General features: G+C 39.1%; 1 protein-coding gene across 1 annotated transcript in view; it reads left to right on the forward strand.

The window, feature by feature from the left end:
• The window catches only part of AFF4 (AF4/FMR2 family, member 4), a 178,465-nt gene extending 160,581 nt beyond the window's left edge, over positions 1-17,884 (forward strand). The window contains exons 20-21 of the mRNA XM_006872913.1: positions 672-892; positions 14,612-17,884. Of these exons, the coding sequence (XP_006872975.1) occupies positions 672-892; positions 14,612-14,739 (349 nt within the window). The 3' untranslated portion in view covers positions 14,740-17,884. The remainder of the gene's footprint in view (positions 1-671; positions 893-14,611) is intronic.
• The last annotated feature ends 3,260 nt before the right edge of the window (positions 17,885-21,144 follow it).

Consider the following 21,144-nt stretch of genomic DNA (forward strand, 5'->3'; position numbering starts at 1 on the left):
CAACTGAAAGGTCAGCAGTTTGAACCCCCCAACCACTCCACTGGAGAAAGATGTGGCAGTCTGCTTCTGTAAAGATTATAGACTTGGAAACCCTAGGGACAGTTCTATTCTATCCTATAGGGTCACTAGGAGTTGTAATTGACTTGATAGCAAGCAGTATGTTGGGGTAAGAAATAGTTGGAAGGAAATCTGAGCTATATACCTCATTGTCAGCTTTGGATAATTTGATTAAACTAGGAAATTGCCAGTAATTTTGGAGCTCACAGTAAAATGTTTATACTTATCATCACAAATTTTTGGGTTAATTGATAACGCCACCTAATCTTTTGCAACACAATTTGAAAAATACCTAATTGTGTGCTCAAATAATTGGAAAATGTGTTCTACTGTGGATGTGGAGATCTGATTTGTGAGTTGTTGAACTGCTGCCAACAAGGTGTGTAACTTTAGTTATTTCCCATTTCGTGATCTGTTGCCATTCCTTAAAACAAAGGATCTAGATAAGATCATCATTCACAATGGCCTTTAGTGAGGTAAATACTAATTTAGAGGAAAATGTACTTCTCTCAGAACACTTCTAATTTAAAATAATCTTTAATATTTTAGTGTAAGGTTTTCATAACGTTTACCATATTATATGAACAAACAAACTTCCTGTTCTCTCTGTGTAGCAAAGCTGTTGGGATGCCTTCCCCTGTGTCTCCAAAACTGTCGCCAGGCAATTCAGGAAATTACTCTTCTGGAGCCAGTAGTGCTTCAGCAAGTGGTTCTTCCGTGACCATTCCACAGAGGATCCACCAGATGGCAGCCAGCTATGTTCAGGTTACATCCAACTTCCTCTATGCCACTGAAATTTGGGACCAAGCTGAACAGCTTTCCAAAGAACAAAAAGGTAGGTAGATCTTTGAAAGAAGGTTGATTGAGGAATAGAATTAATTAAAAGGAGTTTTCATAATCTAATTAAATAAGTGTCTGATCGATATTTCCACAGTTTAGCCAGTCCTATTTCATGTAACCATATAATAGAAACAAACTTTTCATGATACTGATGATATAAGTGAAACTGAAAATAATTCTTGGTCTAGAACAAATGCACTTTGTTTTCTGGCACTTTAAATATAGCTCATATTATCCTAGAGAAGAACATATGAGGGACTTTAAAAAGTTTATGGGAAAATGGAATTGAAAGATAGGACATTTGTCCACGAACTTTTTTAAGTCCCCTCATACATTTTAATCCTGGTGTGGTGCTGTAAGAGAAACCTGGCAGTGTTTTGTTCTGCTGTGCATAAAGTCGCTATGAGTCGACACCGACTCGATGGCACCTAACAACTAACTGCAAGGTCAGCAGTTCAGACCCTAGGAAACCCTATTACAGGATTGTTATGAACCAGAACCAACTATATGGCACTTAACAACAATAACTTGTAAATATTAAAATATATGTTCTGTAGGATTGTTAACAGTAGTTTGCCTGAAGTCTGAGGAGAAACTTACACGATAACATAAATAGATCTTGTCAGTCTTTAACATTACGCCACTGAAGCTTTTTGTACATTATTATTTTCCTAACTAAGGACATAGGAAATTATATAATATTTAAAGATTTTAAATAAGTTGTTGTCAGGTGCCATCAAGTCATTTCCAACTCATAGTGACCCCATGTGACTATAATCTACAGCAGGAGATTGCTGGGTCTTTGTCTTGCTGGGCCATTGGACGAGTCCAAACTGCCAAGCTTTCAGCAGTCAGCATCTACCTGTTTGCACCACCAGGACTCCTTGAGGAAGTGCACTGTATAAATACCATCCTTCCTATTTTAGTAGATCTGATTAGCAATTATGTACATATGGCATCTATTCAGGTAGTTCACTTTTTAGGGAAATATTAAAGTAGCCAATCAATAAAATGTACTTTGTCACAGAGATCTGTAAATACTTTATAGTATGAACAGGTAAAAATGAAAAGGATTCCTATCCCTAAAGAGTAGTGATAAAAAAAGCTAGAAGAGGAAAACACAGTATTGAACATAAAGTTGTTATTTTTTAAAAACAATTTGTGCCTTAAAAAAAATGTTGGTATTGATCAGGAAACTTGGAGAGCTAACATTCCTTTTAGTTTCTGAACTTCTACTCTCCATTCTTCTCCCTAATACCACTTGTCTTGTCCTTTTTTAAACATTTTGTTAGGGTAATTGTCAACATTAACCAAAGGAAAGGAAAGGAAATAGTGTAACAACCTCTGAACCCGGTGGGCCTTTGACTCAACTTATGCTTCAACAGTATGACTTTCTGCCTGTCCATCTTGTCTCTGCATGTGCACAAACACTCACTCACTCCCCCAGTCTCCTAGTATATTTTAAAGCAAATACCAGATATCATGGCATTTCTCTTGAAAAATATTTGGTATATATCCTTACATGATCAGCATCATGTCTTTTTCATAACTACCAAAATTAACAATGAATCCTGTATGTCATCTCTCTCCAGTCTACCATCAAGTTTCCCTGTTGTCTTACATATGCCTTTTTTTTTTTTTACTTTTTATTGTGAAATGAGTGAAGGTCTACAAAGCAGATTATCAGTTTTACATTCAACAAATCCTATACTTTACTTCATTACATGGTTGCAGTCCCTTTCATGTTGTTGTTGTTGTTGTTAGGTGCCATCGAGTCGGCACCGACTCATAGCGACTTATGCACAGCAGAACGAAACACTGCCTGATCCTGGGCCAACCTCACTACTGTTGCTACACTTGAGTCCATTGATGCTGCCACCTGGCCAGTCCATCTCGTTGGGGGTCTTCCTCTTTTCTCTGACCCTCCATCTTACCAAACATAATATCTTTCTTCAGCGACTGGTTCCTCCTGACAATATGTCCAAAGTATGAGAGAAGAAGTTTGGCCATCTTGGCCTCTAAGGAGCACTCTGCCTGCACTTCTTACAAAACAGATCTATTGGTTCTTTTGGCAGCCCATGGCACTTTCAATATTCTCCTCCAACACCATAACTCAATGGCATCAATTGTTTTACAGTCTTCCTTATTCACTGTCCGGCTTTCACATTCATATGAGGTTATTGAAAATACCATGGCTTGGTTCAGATGCACCTTAGCCCTTAAGCTGACATCTTTGCTCTTCAACACTTTAAAAAGGTCTTGTGCAGCAGATTTGCTTAATGCAATATGTCATCTGATCTCTTGACTGCTGCTTCCATGAGTGTTGATAGTTGATACAAGAAGAATGAAGTCCTTGCCAACTTCAGTCTTTTCTCCATTGATAAGAATGTTGTTTACCTACAGTTAATGGAATTTACCTCTACTCACTTAACTATTACATTCCTCCTTGTGTCTCTAGCTACCTTCATCTTTCTTCTGATAACTGCCTTCTTGTTGTACATTGCCTGCCCTGTCACTCATGTAAATATGTTTACCCTCTAGCCCATAAATAATTTTCCCTCTCCTTTCCCGCCCTCCCCCCTTATAGATTGTTTCTTTTATCAATAAAACCTTTCTTTAAACTTTTTACCATATTTGTCTCATACAGTGTTTGTCCTTTTGTTATTAACTACTTTCACACAGCATAATGTCCTTCAGGTTTAACCATGCTGTGATATGTTTCACAGATTCATCATTATTCTTCAACATTTTGTTGTATTCCATTGTGTTTATGTACCAGAGTTTGTTTAGCCGTTCTTCTGTTGATGGGCATTTATGCTGTCTCCATCTTTTTGTTATGTCTCTTGTAGTCAGCATATTGAAACATCCTGTTTTCTTACCTTTTCTGCACTTTCTGTCTCTTGACTGGTACATTTAATCCATTTACATCCAGTGTAATTATCAATAGGTATTAATTGATTGTTGTCATTTTTCTATGTGTTTTTTTTTTTGTGTGTGTGTGTGTGTGTGGTACTGCTGGATTCTTTGTTCCACATACTTTTCTATGCTGAGTTCATTTTGTTTGTGGGTTTGTCCTTTTCATTTCTGTTGTGTTAATGTTTAGTAAATGTTTTTGCTATTTCTCTTTTTTGTATTTTGATGTTCAGGTGTATCATTTTTCTTTTGAGCTTACCTTATAATTTAGTACTTTTTCCCCATGCTTAAGTAGTCTGATCTTGAAATCTAACTGACTTCCTTGTCATTTGGTATCTGTATCTATACTATTCTGTATCTACACTATTCCCTCTTTTTGCTTCGTCATTGTTTTTGTTGTAATGTGCTATGGAGTCGGTTTTGCTTTGTAGTTGACTTCATTATACATTAATATCTCTGGATCCCTATTTTTCAGTCTTGTAGGTTTGTTTTACTTTAAATACTTCTGTATCTGAATTGAGTTCTAGATGGTTGTATCATGTGTGGTAATCTCAGGTTGTTGTCTATTGTTGTTGGTTCTCAGTCCAAAGAACATCCCTTTAGCACTTTTTGTAAAGTTAGTCTGGTCATTAAAAATTCCTTTAATTTCGCCATCATATTTGAGGGACAGTTTTGCTGGGTATCTGATTCTTGGTTGGCAATTTTTTCTTTCAGAGTTTTTTATGTCATCGCATCGCCCTCTTGCCTGCATGATTTCTGCTGAGATATCCGAGCTTAGTCTTATTGGTTCTCCTTTGTAGCTGACTTTTTGGTTTTCCCAAGCTGCTCTCAAGATTCTTTCCTTGTCTTTGATTTTGGAAAGTTCATTTATGATACATCTTTGTGATTTTCTTTTGAGATCTATGCTTATCTTCTTGTCTTTCATGATGTTAGGGAAGTTTTCTTCCAACAACCCTTCAACAATTCCTTGGTGCTTATATTTTTCTGTTCTGGAATTCTAATTACCTGTAAGTTGTTCCTCTTTATGGTGTCCCGCATAACTCTTAGGCTTTCTTTGGATTTTTAATTTTTTTTCCTAATTGTTCTTCTAGCATACTAGTATTGAAAAGCTGAACAGAAAATTTCAAAGATCAGCTCAAGAATATAAAGCCAAATATTATTATAAAATGTGCAAAGATTTGGAATCAGAAAACCAAAAAGGAGGAACACGCTCAGCATTTCTCAAGCTGGCGGAACTGAAGAAAAAAATCCAGCCTCCTCTTTTGTTACTGAAGGATTCTCTGGGCAAATAATTAAATGATGTAGAAAGCATCAAGAAAAGATGGAAGGAATGGAATACACAGAGTCACTGTACCAAAAGGAAATGGTTAATGTTCAAATATTTTAAGAGGTAGAATATGCTCAAGAGCCAATGATACCGAAGGAAGAAGTCCTAGGTACATTGAAGGAATTGGCAAAGAACAAAGCACCAGGAATTGATGGAATAAACATTGAAATCTTTCAAGAAAGTGAGGTGGCACAGGAGGCACTCACTTATCTCTGCCAAGAAATTTGGAAGACAACTATCTGGCCAACTGATAGGAAGAGATCCGTATTTGTGCCCATCCCAAAGAGAGATGACCCAACAGAATGCGGAAATTATAAGACAATCTCTTTGCTATCTCATGCGAGTAGTTTTACTAATGGTAATACAGAAATGGCTGAAAGCATACATTGACAGTGAACTTTCAGAGGTTCAAGCTGGATTCAGAAGAAGCCGTGGAACGAGGGATATCACTGCTGATGTCTGATGGATCTTGGCTGAAAGCAGAGAATATCAGAAAGATGTTTACCTGTGCTTTATTGAATACACTAAGGCTTTCAATTGTGTGGATCATGACAAGCTATGGACAACATTGCAAAGTATGAGTATTCTGGAACACTTAATTGTGCTCATGAGGAATCTGTACCTGGACCAAGAAGCAGTTGTTCAAACGGAACATGGGAACACTGAATGTTTTAAAATTAAGAAAGGTGTGTGACAATATTGTATTCTTTTAACGTATGTATTCAACCTGTATGCTGAGTAAATAATACAAGAAGCTGAGTTCTTTGAAGAAAAACGTGGCATCAGGATTGGAGAAAGACTCATTAACAACCTGCAGTATGCAGATGATAGATACAACCTTGCTTGCTGAAAGTGAAGAGCACTTAAAACATTCACTGATGAAGATCAAAGAGCACAGCCTTCAATATGGATTACATCTCAATGTAAAGAAAACAAAAATCCTCCCCACTGGACCAATAAACAACATTCTTATCAAGGGAGAAAAGATTGAAGTTGTCAAGGACTTCATTCTTCTTGGATCAACTATCAACACTCATGGAAGAGCAGTCAAGAAATCAGACAACATATTGTATTAGGCAAATCTGCTGCACAGGAACTTTTTAAAGTATTGAAGAGCAAAGATGTCAGCTTGGTGACTAAGGTGCGCCTCACCCAAGCCATGGTATTTTCAAGAACCTCATATGGATGCGAAAGCTGGACAGTGAATAAGGAAGATCGTAGAAGATTTGATGCCTTTGAATTATGGTGGTGAAGGAGAATACTAAAAGTGCCATGGGCTGCCATAGGAATCAATAGATCTGTTTTGGAAGAAGTGCAGCTAGAGTGCTCCTTGGAGGCCAAGATGGCCAAACTGCGTCTCTCATACTTTGGACATGTTGTCAGGAGGGAACAGTTGTTAGAGAAGGATATCATTCTTGGTAAGATGGAGGGTCAGCGAAAAAGAGGAAGACCCCCAATGAGATGGATTGGCCAGATGGCAGCATCGATGGACTCAAGTGTGGCAACGGTAGTGGGGTTGGCCCGGGATTGGACATTGTTTCATTCTGCTTTGCATAGGGTTGCTATGAGTCGGTGACAACTCAGTGGCACCTAACAACAACAACAGTCTTCAAGCTCACTAATTCAGGCATTCATTGCTTCACATCTGCTCCTTTGCCTTTTCAGTATATTGTCCATTTCTGAGATCTTAGAATTAATCTTCTGTATTTCTAATTTCAGGATTTATATTATTTCACAATTTTTATTTATTTTGTCTGTTTGTTCTTGTCGTGTTTTCTTGAGTTCTTCTAAAGTTTTTGTTGTGTTCTTTTTGCTTTCCTCTATTTTTCTATTATTCCTTTGAAAGTTCCAACTGTTACTTTTGAATTCTGTTTCAGTTAGTTCTATTACCTTTTCTTCTTGACAAGTGTCTTTTGGCTCTCCATCTTGGTTATTTGGTTGAGCCATTCTCTCTTGTTTCTTCCTGTGAGCTAAAATGGTCTGTTGTCTACTAGACATTGTGGGGCTGTGGTATTTGTAAAAGCAGTGTGGTAGTTAGACCTGGAGGAGAGAAATCTCTGGGGGCTCCTGTAATTCAGGGAGCTCATAAGGTGGTTGTGGGAGGGATGTGACAGCAGAGTTTCTGGCCCTAGATTGAGTTCCTATTGGTCTTGGTGTTATATATGTTCGGGACACTCAATCTGTAAGTAGTTCCTGGTACTCTTGGTTTCAGTGTCTATTAGGATCACAGTGAAGCTGGTATCATGGTGACTGGTTAAATGCCAGTCTTGTGGCTCTGCAGATTTTGTAGGTCTGGGGCTGAGGCCACCTGATCCAGACACCATCACAGTGTTGCTAGCCCCTACCTCATGCAGCATGACTCCTCACTACATGGCTCCAAACTCCCATAGAGCAGGGTGGGAGCTGGACATGCTTCTGGTCACCAGGAGAGTGTGGGGAAAATGAAGAAATCGAACCTTTTCCATCACTATGTGAATCTGCTCTACCAGGCCTCCCTCTGCTGCCAACACTGCTCACAAGATGCTCCAACCACCTCTGGCTAACTGTTCACCAGTCAGTCTCCCTCTCTCACAGTCCCTGTTCTTCCTCTTCTCCCAGCAAGCATTCTATCCTCCTCGCTCATCTTTCTTCTGAAGTTCAGGGTATTAATTAGACTTTTCATCTGTGTCTTCTTTTGGTCTCTCTTATATTTGTGCTAGAGGTCTGTGTAATGTGCTTGTCTAGTCCACCTTTTTTAAACAGTTGGATTTATTTCAACAGGATCCAAGCAAGGCCTACACGTTGCATCTCACTGATAAGTATCTTAAGTATCCCCCATACTGTGGCAATTATTCCTCCCCTCTCTGACTTTATTTGGCCATGTCATTAGAGAGAAACTGGGTCATAGAATGTACTCCTTTTGCATTTAATATCCTGGATTTTTCTGATTGCTAACACCTCCTGGTGTGCTTTAACTTACCCTTCTGTCCCTGTTACTTCCTGTATACTGACAGTTAAACTTTGAGACTTGGTTTTAGATAGGAACATTTCATGGTTGGTGGGCTGTATTTCCTACTGCATTATGAGGCATGTAATGCTTATCCCTTGTTTAGTAATACTGAGATTGATCAGTAGAGTGAGGTGGTGGCAGCCTGGTCAGTTTGATGTAAGCTTCTCTTATAAACATTAACGTAGGCTTTTATAATTCCTTGGTAATCATTGCCTAGATCTTTACTTCACTAGTGTAAGGTAAAGAAAGAAAGAGAGGAGGAGAGCGTCTTGGATTCAACAGCAGGCAGGTTTATTGAGAGTAAACCGTGTAGGGGGTACTCTGAATCACCAAAGGAGACCAAGAGCCCTGTCTATTCTCTTACAGACTGGGGTATTTAAGTCAGTGTGGTCTGGATACAGTTATGGGGAGTTTACAATGGGCGGGGATATGGAGAGTTATAGAGATTTTCCTGAAACCTGGAATGGGGATGGGGAGAGGGTGTCTCCAGGTGTAATACAGACTTAAGCTTTCCGGAGACCCTTTATTGAGACAGAAAGCTCAAGCAGGACTTTATTGAGTGCTCATTGAGGGTAGTTGCAATGCCATTCCATTGATTAGGTTCAGAGTCCTTCATTTCCAGACTCTTGGTGTTAGGGGGATAAGGGCGACATGTCTCTTTGACTGCTTCCTGCTGATTTATGGGCGTAGATAGGGTGAGTCTGCAACAGAAGAATGGTTGCCACCTGATCTTTCACAATGGCAGTGAGTCGGCCTGCAAGAAATCTTTGGAAAGAATTTATTATAAAAGGAAGGAATAAAGCTCCCAGACCAAGGAGGAGTAGTGGTCCTACAAAGGGTAATAGCCAAGGGAGGATATTTTGGGTGAGCCACAAGCTTGGAGAATTGCTGGAATTCAACCTTGCTGCTTTTTCGTGTAATCTCTTTATACCATTTCAGACTAGGCCTGATTTGTTCACACAAAAAAAGCAACAAACAGCATTTCTCATTGAGAAATTTGCAAAAGTGCCTCCTTTTGTGGCTGTAAGTTAGTCTAGGGCTCTTCGATTTTGCAGGACTAATCCTGCTAGGGACTAAATCTGATCTTGAATTTGGGATAGTTGTAGACATATTTCATCTAAGCTTTCTCATAGGGAGAAGGATAGGATGGCAGAGACTGAAATTCCTGATGCTCTGGTTCCTACACCTGGATTCCTAGGCCAACAAGTAGGGGGATAAGTTGCAAGGCATGTGTGTTTCAGCTCAAGGGAGTGTTTATTGGTACTAATATAGGTTGATCTTCAAAAGAATATGTTATGGGTGGGGATATGTATACTAGGGTGCATGTACCAGTCCAATTAGTAGGTAGGCAAATGTAAAGGTTTTTTCCACATAGGAAAAATACTCCTTGGTGAGGGTTACTACATTCTTGGATTTGGAAAGTTAAGAAATGTTGGGGCCTGTCCGCATGTGCTGCTCTTTCCCATGCTGACAGGGAAGTTGGTAGGTGTGCTGCTCCTAAAGGTTATAGGAGGATGGAGTTGGCATGGCTGGAGTTGTGGCTTGCTTCTAGAGCTAACCTGTGGGTTTGAGTATGCAGAAACAGTCGAGTGTTACTAATGGGTAACGCGAGTCTCTCCTGACTTGGGGGCCTATTGCCTTGAGACATGTACAAGTCAGAAAAGAGATCACTGATAAAGGTTGTAAATTGGGGAATTGTGAGACTCATGTGGTGTTCAGGGAAGTCAGGATAGAATAAAACAGAGAACAAGGATTCCGATGGTGGCTCCTAAGTATGGATTTAGCCAACAGGCTGGGATGGAGATATAGTTGGTGAAGGAGATGCAGAAAATTATACAGCTGGGGAAAACTGCCAGTAGTATTAATGCCCCTATGAAGGTGACTGGTCAGAGCATTTGTCAGTTGATTGGAGGTGGTTGAGATGGTCCTGGGAGCGAGATAGTATATCAGGGAGTTTTTAGGGAGGCTAAATGATACCATGGCATTTTTCCTTTTAGTTTGGCTACAATGGGTGTGACTAAGATAACTATATAGAGTCTTTCCCATTTTGGTTGTAAAGAAGAAGGGTTTTTGGGTTGTTTTTTGTTGTTGTTGTTGTTGTTTTCTCAGGAGAACTTGGTCTCTAGGGATAAGAGCTATTGGGAGGTTAGGTTTGGGAGTTGGCAGGTGGTCGTTGGCATGTTTCCACAGGATTGACTGGACTGTGTATAAAAGTGGGCTAATGAGTGGAGGAGGAATGGTCATGGGTAGGGTTTCTTGAGGGCCTAAGAATTGGGCTTAGAGGGCGGCCATAGTCTAATTCAAAGGGGCTTAGGAAAAGATTTTTTTTGGCATTGCTCTAATTTTTAGGAGTACAAGGGGTAAAAAAGGGTTATCCAGTCCTTTTGGGTACTTGAGGCTAGTTTTGTTAAGATTCCTTTCAGAGTGTGATTCATTCGCTCAACCTTTCCTGATGACTGGGGGTGATAAGGAATATGAAATTTCTAGAATATACCTAGGGCTAGGGCTGTATGTTGGGTGACTTCTGAGATAAATTCCTTTCCATTGTCATATTGAAGAGAGGTGGAGACTCTGAAGCCTGTGATAATTTCTGAGATTAGGATTTTTGAGAATGTGGAGTCTAGTTTATTGGTAATGGGGAAGGCTTCAACCCATCCAGAAAAGGTATCTATACATATTAGAAGATATTTAACTTTTCTCACTGTGGGCATGTATATGAAGTCAACTTGCCAATCTTGTCCTGGCAAGTGGCCTCTGAACTGGTGGGTGGGAAGCCTATGAGGATGGAGATTTGTTCTGGCATATTTGACAAGAAAGGCTGTGGGATTGGAACACAGTATGGATATCTGGTGTATAATAGATTTGTGTTTTAAGAAAATGGATCAAAGGCAAAGCACTGGTATGTGTGAGGTTATGAATTTCCTTTAGAAATTGATGTTTGTCGTTTTGGGGTATGGTTAGTTTTCCTTGTGTATACCAGTAGGGTTTTATAAAGGTGGCTTGAGGGTTACAAGAGTAAGAGTCTTGTTCTTTTTGTATGTGCTGGGGGGCAGAGAGGTGAGAGTTAGTGGGAAAAGTGTTATTGCTTGGGTACTGTGTGTTTGTGTGTTGGAGTTGTGGGATGCAGCTGATTTGGCTAGGCAGTCGACTTGCCGATTATATTCAGAGGTGTAGCTGGAATCGTTTTGATGACTGCAGCAGTGCGGTAGGGCTATCTTTGAAGGTAGGAGGAATGCTTCTAAGAATCTGTTAGTTAATTTTGTATTTATTATGGGAGTGCCTTGTAAAGTTAAGAGTCCTCTTTCAGTCCAAAGCTGTGTATTTGTTGGGGGTAAAAGCGTAGCTAAATTAAGAGACGGAGTTTTTTAAAGATAATGCATGGGTGCATAAGGGTGGCATAAAAGGTATTGAAGTCGTGAGTCAGACATTGAAGAGAGTGCTTTGCAGCTAATCATAACTTGTAGGTTATGTGAGGAGAAGACGGTTAGTAGTTGGTATAGGGTGAATTTTTGTGCCTCAGTAGTGAGGATTGCTGCACTGGCTAAGGTCTTCATGCAGGCTAGCCATCCTTGGTATACAGAGTCTAGTTGCTTGGAGAGATAAGCTGGGATCTTCTGGGATTCCTCTAATGGTTGGTGTTAGGGAGAGTCCCAGGTAAGTTACTCCTTTCTTTGTTATTTGGGCTTTGTGTTTGGACATCTGATAGCCCCACTGTGCTAATTGATTTAATAACTGGGTGGATGGTATGCTGGAGGGAGAGGGACAAGGAAGGAGAGCATAACAATAAGTCATCAACGTTGTTGTTGTTATGTGCCGTGGAGTCGGTTCCGACTCATAGTGACCCTGCACAGGGTTTCCGAGGCTGTTAATCTTTACGGGAGCAGAACGCCTCATCTTTCTCCCGCAGAGCAGCTGGTCGTTTCGAACTGCTGACCTTGAGGTTTGCAGCCTGATTCGTAACCACTACGCTACCAGAGCTCCTTAGTCATCAACATATTGGAGGATAATACTGGGCTTTAGGTTAAGTGTGTTTAAGTCCTTTTGGAGGGCTTGGCCAAAATAATGGGGCTGTCCAGAAAACCCTGAGCTGATATAGTCCAGGCCAACTGTTGATTTATATGGGTGTTGGGGTCTGTCCAGGTAAAGGCAAATAGGGGTTGGAACTCATGGGATATAGGAATGGAAACGAAAGCATCTTTTAGGTCCAGTACTGAAAACTAGGTAGTGTCAGGGGGCATATGGTTGAGGATAGTGTAGGGGTAGTCCAAGTGATCCTCCAAGGATCAGGGGAGGAGGCAGAATCTCTTGGGATCCTTAGGAGAGAGTGCTGGGGGCTGACTTATCTAGACCCAGGAATCTGCAATCTCTCACAATCCACTGGAGAAAGAGAGAGAGGAGTGTGGCTAAATAGCTAGGACTGGTTTGGGAGAGGGTGGAGCTTAGAATGGGCTAGCTGCATGGAGGATAGGCTTTGTGAGGCCTTGCTTAAGGTGGAATTTAGATGGGGCTAACTGGTGGGAGCTCTGGTAGGGTAGTGCTTACAAATCGGGCTGCTAACCTCAAGGTCGGCAGTTGGTTCTGACTCAGTCCGCCTTGCACAGGGTTTCCGAGGCTATGAATCTTTATGGGAGCAGAAAGCCTCATCTTGTTTCATTTGGCTGAGGTCTTTATCTCAAGAATTTTCTGTGCTTTTAACATCCCTTTGTTTACAATTGCTTGGGGTCATCTCATTGTCCCCTCCTCTCCTTTACACCTCCCTTGTAAGCACACCATCCTATAATTGCATAGAAAGAATCCTTGTATTACCTTCCCTTCAAGTTGTAAGCTGCTGTCTTAAAACATGGGTTTTAATTTATTAATGGTGAATATCATATAATTACAGCTGAAAGGTTGGCTATAGATTGTATCTAATTCATTGACAGAACTTTCAGAGGTTCAAGCCAGATTCAGAAGAGGCAGTGGAGTAAGGGATATCATTGCTGATGTCCGATGGATCTGGCTGAAAGCAGAGAATATCAGAAAGATGTCTACCTGTGGTTTATTTACTATGCAAAGGCTTCCGATTATGTGAATCATGACAAGCTATTGACAACATTGCGAAGTATGAGTATTCCGGAACACTTAATTGTGCTCATGAGGAATCTGTACATGGACCAAGAAGCAATTGTTCGAACAGAAAATGGGAACACTGAATGTTTTAAAATTAAAAAAGGTGTGTGACAAGGTTGTATTCTTTCACCATATTTATTCAGCCTGTATGCTGAGCAAATAATCTGAGAAGCTGGGTTATATGAAGAAAAACGTGGCATCAGGATTGGAGGAAGACTCATTAACAACCTGCATTATGCAGATTATACAACCTTGCTTGCTGAAAGTGAAGAGGACTTAAAACGTTTACTGATGAAGAGCAAAGAGCACAGTCACATTTCAATGTAAAGAAAACAAAAATCCTCACCACTGGACCAATAAACAACATTCTTATCAGTGGAGAAAACATTGAAGTTATCAAGAACTTCATTCTTCTTGCATCAACTATCAACACTCATGGAAGTAGCAGTCAAGAAATCAAATGGCATTTTGCATTAGGCAAATAATCTGCACAAGATCTTTTTAAATAACCTAATATACATGCGAAATCTGGACAGTGAATAAGGCAGACCATAAAAGAATTGATGCTTTTGAGTTATGGTGTTGGAGGAGAATATTTAAAGTGCCCTGGGCTGCCAAAAGAACCAATAGATCTGTTTTGGAGGAAATGCAGCCAGAGTGCTCCTTGGAGGCCAGGGTGGCCAAACTTCACCTCTCATACTTCAGACATATTGTTAGGAGGGACCAGTCACTGTAGAAGGAAAGTATCATGTTTGGTAAGGTGGAGAATCAGAGAAAAAGAGGAAGACCCCCAATGAGATAGATTGGCCATGTGGCAGCATCGATGGACTCAAGCATGGCAACAGTAGTGAGGTTGGCCCAGGATTGGGCAGTGTTTTGTTCTGCTGTGCATATAGTCACTGTGGGTCAGTACCGACTCAATGGCACCTAACAACAACAACAAACCTCACAGGAACTCTTATGGGAAAGCATGCAAAATACATCCTCCTTATTCACACTACTTGCTTATATAAAATCATTACATGGAGAATGTTTTGAGTAATCAGATATAGCACAATGTGGCAACTAGGTCTCCATTTTAATATTGCTTACTGCATAGTAGCAATTTCTAATTTCCTTCTCTGGAATTCTGCTTATTTGTATAATACTTAATTCCTAACCATATGGTCTGTTTTAAATGTTGTTACTTGAGGGGGAAATGTAACTTGAGAGACTATAGATAGGATGTTTTGTTCTAAAACATGAACAGCATCATTTTCATGGGGGAGGGAGTGTTTTTACTTTATGGGAATGTTATTTTACAGTCTAGACTCAAGATTTTAAAGCAGTGATTCACAAGGGTCGACATCACTTAATGAATGTTTTTGGTTTTCTAGAATTCTTTGCTGAACTGGATAAAGTAATGGGTCCTCTCATCTTCAATGCAAGCATCATGACAGACCTAGTTCGCTACACCCGGCAGGGACTGCATTGGCTTCGCCAGGATGCCAAGTTGATATCTTGAACTGAACACATTCTTGTTGCCTCTGATTTTCTCCACAACACTGTGTCACATCACGAAGGAAAACTGCCATACCATGCCACCTAGTCGACACTAAGATTGAGGAATGGTTTTCTCCCTGCTGGGTCATGTGTTGTTTTTTTATAACCCCAAACTATCATGTCAGTTGATCCCTTCAGTGTTCCCAGTATGAAAAGTTATTTAAATAGTTTTCAATCCACAGCACATTGATAAAGATGGTTTCACTTATCTGTAATAAGATGGAAATTCCAGTTGCAACTTATAACTAATCAATTGAAATTCTATTTATTTTAATTTTTTTTTTAAGTTCCCAGATTGGGACTAGTTTGAAAGCTTAGTTATTTCTACATATAAATTGACTCTGTTGAATATTTAGCATAAATTTAATGTAGGAACTTTTATTTATATACTTTGCGAGCTTTGTTACCTTATAGTGTCTTTTTGTGGTAACTCTTAACAAGAGAGTAAGAGTTGGTTCATCTTAGATATGGACAGATTCTTTCCACACCTACTACCTGATGTTATTTCAAATCTTAACTACAGTTTTATTGCAGAATTTATATTTAGTATTAAGGATACTCTCCATATGAAAAAAAATCACTTAAATATGAGAAGATGGCACTGTACATGGATGAAAGATTAATGTGTCTGATTTGGTATGCATTATTTCAAGAACTGTGAAATGTGTTAATAACACTAAAACAATCACAAGGTGACTATAACTTGCATTTAATGCATTAAAGAAGAGGGCAGGCAAACTTTCTAGAAGTACATCATACAAAGGGTTTCATAAATGGACAATCTTGAATTTTATGGATTTTATTAAAACCCTGTGTCCTTTCTTGTTGTTAATTGTTTGACACTTAATTGAAATATAATGAGTTACTGTTTAAAGAAGGATGAATCCAGCTCACAAGGGTCGCTGCCTAATTCTAATTGTTAATATATGAAAGTTAAAATATCTCTTCAGAACTCTTACTGTCTTTTGTTTTTCCCATGCTAGATTATTTCACTCTGATATGAGCATGCAGTGACTGCTATAGGAAGGGCTGGAGCTATGTGTGTGTGTGTATGTTTTTGCTGTACAGTTTAACAATTCTAATGCCTGATGTAGACATGGTGTATTTCTCCTTTTAAACCTAGCTTATATTTACTCCCTTTTTATTATAAGGGCCTCATGAGTGATGTGTGTTTCTGATGGGAGCAGAAAAGTCACACTAGAAAAATATCTAACTTGGTATAATGTGAGCTCTCGGGGAGAGGAGGCAAGCAGGGGTATAGTTTAAGAAGCCAGCTTTGTAAGCATTGTATGATCAAATGACCTTTCCCTACAACGTACATATAGGAGTCAAAGGTGAGAAATGTGCCCTTCTGTATTTTGTTTATAGTGCCCCTATCATGTCTGGTGTGCCTTAAATCTTATCTTTAGATGAAGACTCTGGATTGTTTACAAGCTGAAGTTTTATACTAGGAACAAGTTGCCCAGCCATACAAGGTTGGTCTTTTGAAGTAATAATGTTAAATTTTTCTTTTCTTTTCAATCTTACTTTGAAGTTACATATAGATTAATTCTTTCAGAAAAGGTAACACTTTGGAACATGACTTAGTCTAACATAGTGGGTTATGTTACTTCAAACAAAAATTGTTTTTCCTTCTCCCCCATTCCAAAAATGAATCTATCCAATCAGAAAAAAAAAAGATTATCGTACTATTTAGAGATGATTGCCAAAGGTCTAGATGAGAAACAGAAAAAAAGGACAAGAAATCTCCCAGTTCAGTGGTGCAGTGAATCCTTTCTGTGAGTCTCTTCTGCACTTCTTTCTGAAGTTTGTAAACTCTCGTTGTTCAGCGGCTTCGTATTTATTGAGCTTCTTAACTGTTTTGTACCTCAAGTTGTCTTTTACATATCATTGAAAATTAAGATCTACAAATGATGTTGAGTTAACCTTTTCCCCTTAGAGAAATTGTCTCTAATGCCTTCCTAATTTAATCTTACTATGAGTTTTAGAACCAGTTTTTCCTAAGAGGACATGATAGTTATTTATTAAAAAATTCACCACTGTTGATCAAGTGGATATGTACCCTGTCCTCCTCTGATTTCTCGGCCCTGATTCCTCAATTTGCAGCGATGTCTTAGAAATGAAAACAAACCATCACTGAGGCTTCTAGACTCTCAGCAACAGCAGCCACTGGGGCGTCTTGAGTTCCAGTGCATTCTGGTCTCGTGTGCCCTGATGGGCAGCAGGAGCATTTCTGGGAGCACACTGATAATTTGTTTAAGCAGAGTTTCCTGCATGCTTTATGGTGCTGCTCTAAGATACTCTTTTTAAAAAAGTGTGTTAATTCTTGGAGAATGAATTTTTCATGATTTATAGTGGAGGATTTTTCCCACCAGGTGATAATGGGCACTGGATCAAAAGGTTATCCTAAATGATTGACTTTCCAGTGTCATAGTCTGTGGAAACACCACTCGCTCTCCTCCTGGTCCGTCTTCGCAAATGTCAATGTCATCATTTGCCCCAACACATGCTTTGGATTCCTATACAGTCAACCATTCCTCCCTCCTCAATAGGTGTCTTCAATGTTTTCTAACAGTTTAAAACTGAAATTGATAAGTGGCTAAAAACTTACTATAGTCTTGAAACTTGTACTTAATATATAGCTAGTTATAGAAATAGCAACTATTTTAAAAATTACTGTATGGTGACTGCTCTTTAAGACCACACTTGTATGCCAGGAGGCAGCAGCCTACATCGGACTCGCTACAGGCAACCAACACACAGATTGGGGTGGATGAAGTTGGGGTGGATGTCTTGCCAGCCTGGGCTGGGCTGTGGGGAACCCTGCCTTCCAGGTGATTCACGCTTCCACAACCCAGCCCAAGCTCTAGTCTGGTTGGGGAACACCCAGCCCATTTCTTGCCTCAATGCCACCTTTTTCTGTGCAAGTAGCCAAGAAGTAACTTTATAAGCCGTGAGTACTGGTATGTTCAGATACCTTTACAGCTATAGCTGCTGAAGACTGGAGAACATTGACCAGCACTGATTTAATTCTCCAATGTAAAAGCAATCTAGAGTAATGTGTGTATACACCCACACACGCTTCGTGCCTCTGGGGAGCTCTTGCACTGATGGATCCAAAGGCATCAGGGCTGCACTTTGAATGACACACTTGTGGCTTTATTAAATTCACTGTTGTTTTTTTAAACTGTTGTTTGTTTCTTTTCATTACAAGAAAGTTTTAATCAGACTAGATCAGATAGCATAATTTTGCATTTAATGACAGAAACTTTGGGAAACTTAACTTGTAATAAATAAGTTTGCATTGTAATGCAAGTGCCTAGGGAAAGGCACCTACTATAAATGGAAGTTCTGGCTCTGGAGACCAGCACTCCATGGTGTTTCAGAGCAGCCAAGTGGTCACTCCAATCCATGATGTCTAGTTGTGTAGAAGAGGAGGAGGAGTATGTTGTGTACTCTTCTAGGCGTGAGGGTATGCAACTTTGGATTTTAAAATTATGTACACATACACACTTTATATATATGTATGTATGTATGAAAACATGAAATTAGTTTGTCAAAAATGTGCGTGTTTAGTATTTTAGCTTAGTGCAACTATTTCCACATTATTTATTGATCTAAGACACTTTCTTGTTGACACCTTGAATATTGATGTTCAAGGGTGCAATGTGTATTCCTTTAGATTGTTAAAGCTTAATTACTATGATTTGTAGTAAATTAACTTTTAAAATATATTAGAGCCCTCTGTAGTACAATAGGGCTCTTACCAGGGTGGGAAGGATTTTAATTTTCCAATTGCTTATTGAACAAAATGGCTTTGTTGTGTATTTTGACTTATAGGAGTTTGCCTCTGGGTCCCAGACACATCTACTAGGGATGACTGTTTTAGGCAGATTGTGATGATTTGTTTAAACAAAGAAACAAACAAAACAAGAACTAAGTGTCATGGGAAGCAACACACTTCAAATCCTTTATAGACTCTTATGGGAGCCCTGGTGTGGCACTGTAGGATAACTGCAAATTCAGCAGTTCAAACCCACCAGCCGCTTCTTAGAAACCCTATATACAATGTCGCTTTGAGTCAGAACTGATTCATGGCACATAATCTATATTACCTAATTATACAGAATATAAATTTTATTTCAGCTTCATGTGTTGGAGAGGCAGATTTTTTTCCCCCAATAACAAATAACATTGCATATCTAAGATTGCTATCCAGTGAAATAGGAGAAATAACTAATACTCACTTTTGAATGACTGGAATATGTAGTGACAAGGGACCAAACTGGTCATGGTTTTGAGCATATCTTTCATGTATTTAAGCAATGAAGAAATTCCGTTCAGACTTCTGGACCCAAGCTAGCAAGTGACACAAGTTAATAGTTGATAAAGGTGGTCTTACTAAGCTCCTATTCAAATGAACCGTGTGCTTCATTTAAAAAGAACTTGCTGTCTCCAGAAAGGGGACTAGAAAGACTATGTAAATCTCTTCTCTTTTTTTCATGGAATTTCATCACAGAATGTCAAGACATTTAGTGTTAGTTGTAAACCAAGTCATAGAGATCTTTAAGCATCCTGAGTAATCATCATACAATGAAGCTACTTTCAGCTATGTCATGACCTCTCCTTGCCACAGTTGCTCAGCTGAGTACAGATTGCCATTCTTAAAAAGAAGCAAACTAGCCAACAAACAGAACCCTTTAAATGAGCATGGAAAAGATCCCACCCAGAAATTCTAGTCATGTTCTGTTTTGACCTCTTACTGCTTTCATGTGGAGTTTGTTTTCAGCTTTTAACCATTGGAATTTTCTACCTGCTACTGCTCTGCTCTCTCTGGAAAATATCTATTTGGAAATGCTGCCTTTCAAATGCCATGATTATCCATACTGTTGAGTTTGTTGTTGCTGTTCCAGAAGTGTCCCCATCTTACAATGTTATGCACACACCTGGCAAATCACTGACATGAGCATTCAACAGTACTAGGTTGTGGGATGGGGTGGGGGGTGGGGGGCTCACCAACAGAGCTGGCTCCATTGGTGGCAGTGCCTGAAAAGGCACTACCTTTGAGGACCAGATGGCTTGGTAAGCACAGTTAAGAAAATTTCTATCTAGCCTCCGGTTTGAACGGTTTTAAGAAATTTTGTATATGGAGGATGGAATACTTATATATTTATTAAAAATCATTTTATTTGAAATTAAAATTATTGGTAAATAATTGTTTGCTATTTGGGGAGGGTTTTGGAGGGGAGGTAATGCCACTGATAAAAGCCTTGTTAATTCTGCAGAAAGGTACTGTTAGTGACTGATAGGATGCCTTTGTTTGTACATGATCCAAATCTTTGTTTTACATTTCTTTTGTCCAAAATATTTAGGCATCTGACATTTTCAACCAAAATTTCAATTATATACTGTGACTTTTATTTGTTGCAATACATTAAAATTTCCAAGGTACTTTGGGGCTAAAAAACTAGAATTTCTAAGTCATTATGTGCATTTCACATTATAAAGCTGTTAATGGTGAGCAAAGTATTATATACTAACTAGATTTTTCCACATCTGTATAGTATATTATATGTATTTTGTGGTATTGAGATTATAGAAAGTTTAGAGTGTCAAACATGCGTTTAATGTGTATTTTTAAACAAATTTATGGCAATTAAAATATTTGGAGACAAGGGTATCACATTTCAATTTGTAAAGATCTTTTTAACTCTACTGTGTCATTAAGATGCTTTGTATAATGCCAAACCATAGCTGGAGAAACTAAGTTTAATAAATATCAAATAGATTTTCTGTATTAAAGTTTATAAACACTGTGCTCTTTACACTTCTTCAATTCTTACTTTGTCCCTTTCATGTAATTTGTGTTCTGGTCCATCAGCCCAGGTCTCATTCTCTGATTACAGGAATTTTGAGCTTGGTAAACATAGATCCTTGTACATAGATCATAATTCATGTTCCAACAGAAATGTCAGACAAATCCTTTTTGTGTTTTTGGTGACTTGGGCTTTTACTATTGATTATATTAGGATTTTCTCCCAATTCTGGATTAGGTTCCAACAGTCATAGCCTTGGGCCAATCATTAGGTAGCAAATGCCAAAATTGCCATCTTTAGACTTCACTTCATAGTTCCTCACATGGAGTTGAAGAGCTGGAATCTAAGGTCACCGCTTATGAAATTACCAAGGCTAACCTCCCAGCCATTGCTACACTTTTGTCTTTAACCTGCCATTATGTTTTATATTAAGTCTCTTCTTCACACTTAACAGACTGAGACGTTAACATGTCATATTAGACAATGACGTTCTTTCCCTGTAATATACAAGAAGAAACCCACCTTCCCCTCAGAAGCTTGAATTCCAGACT

The sequence above is a fragment of the Chrysochloris asiatica genome, unplaced genomic scaffold, assembly GCF_000296735.1.
Source record: "Chrysochloris asiatica unplaced genomic scaffold, ChrAsi1.0 scaffold00215, whole genome shotgun sequence".
NCBI classification, from domain to species: Eukaryota; Metazoa; Chordata; class Mammalia; order Afrosoricida; family Chrysochloridae; genus Chrysochloris; species Chrysochloris asiatica.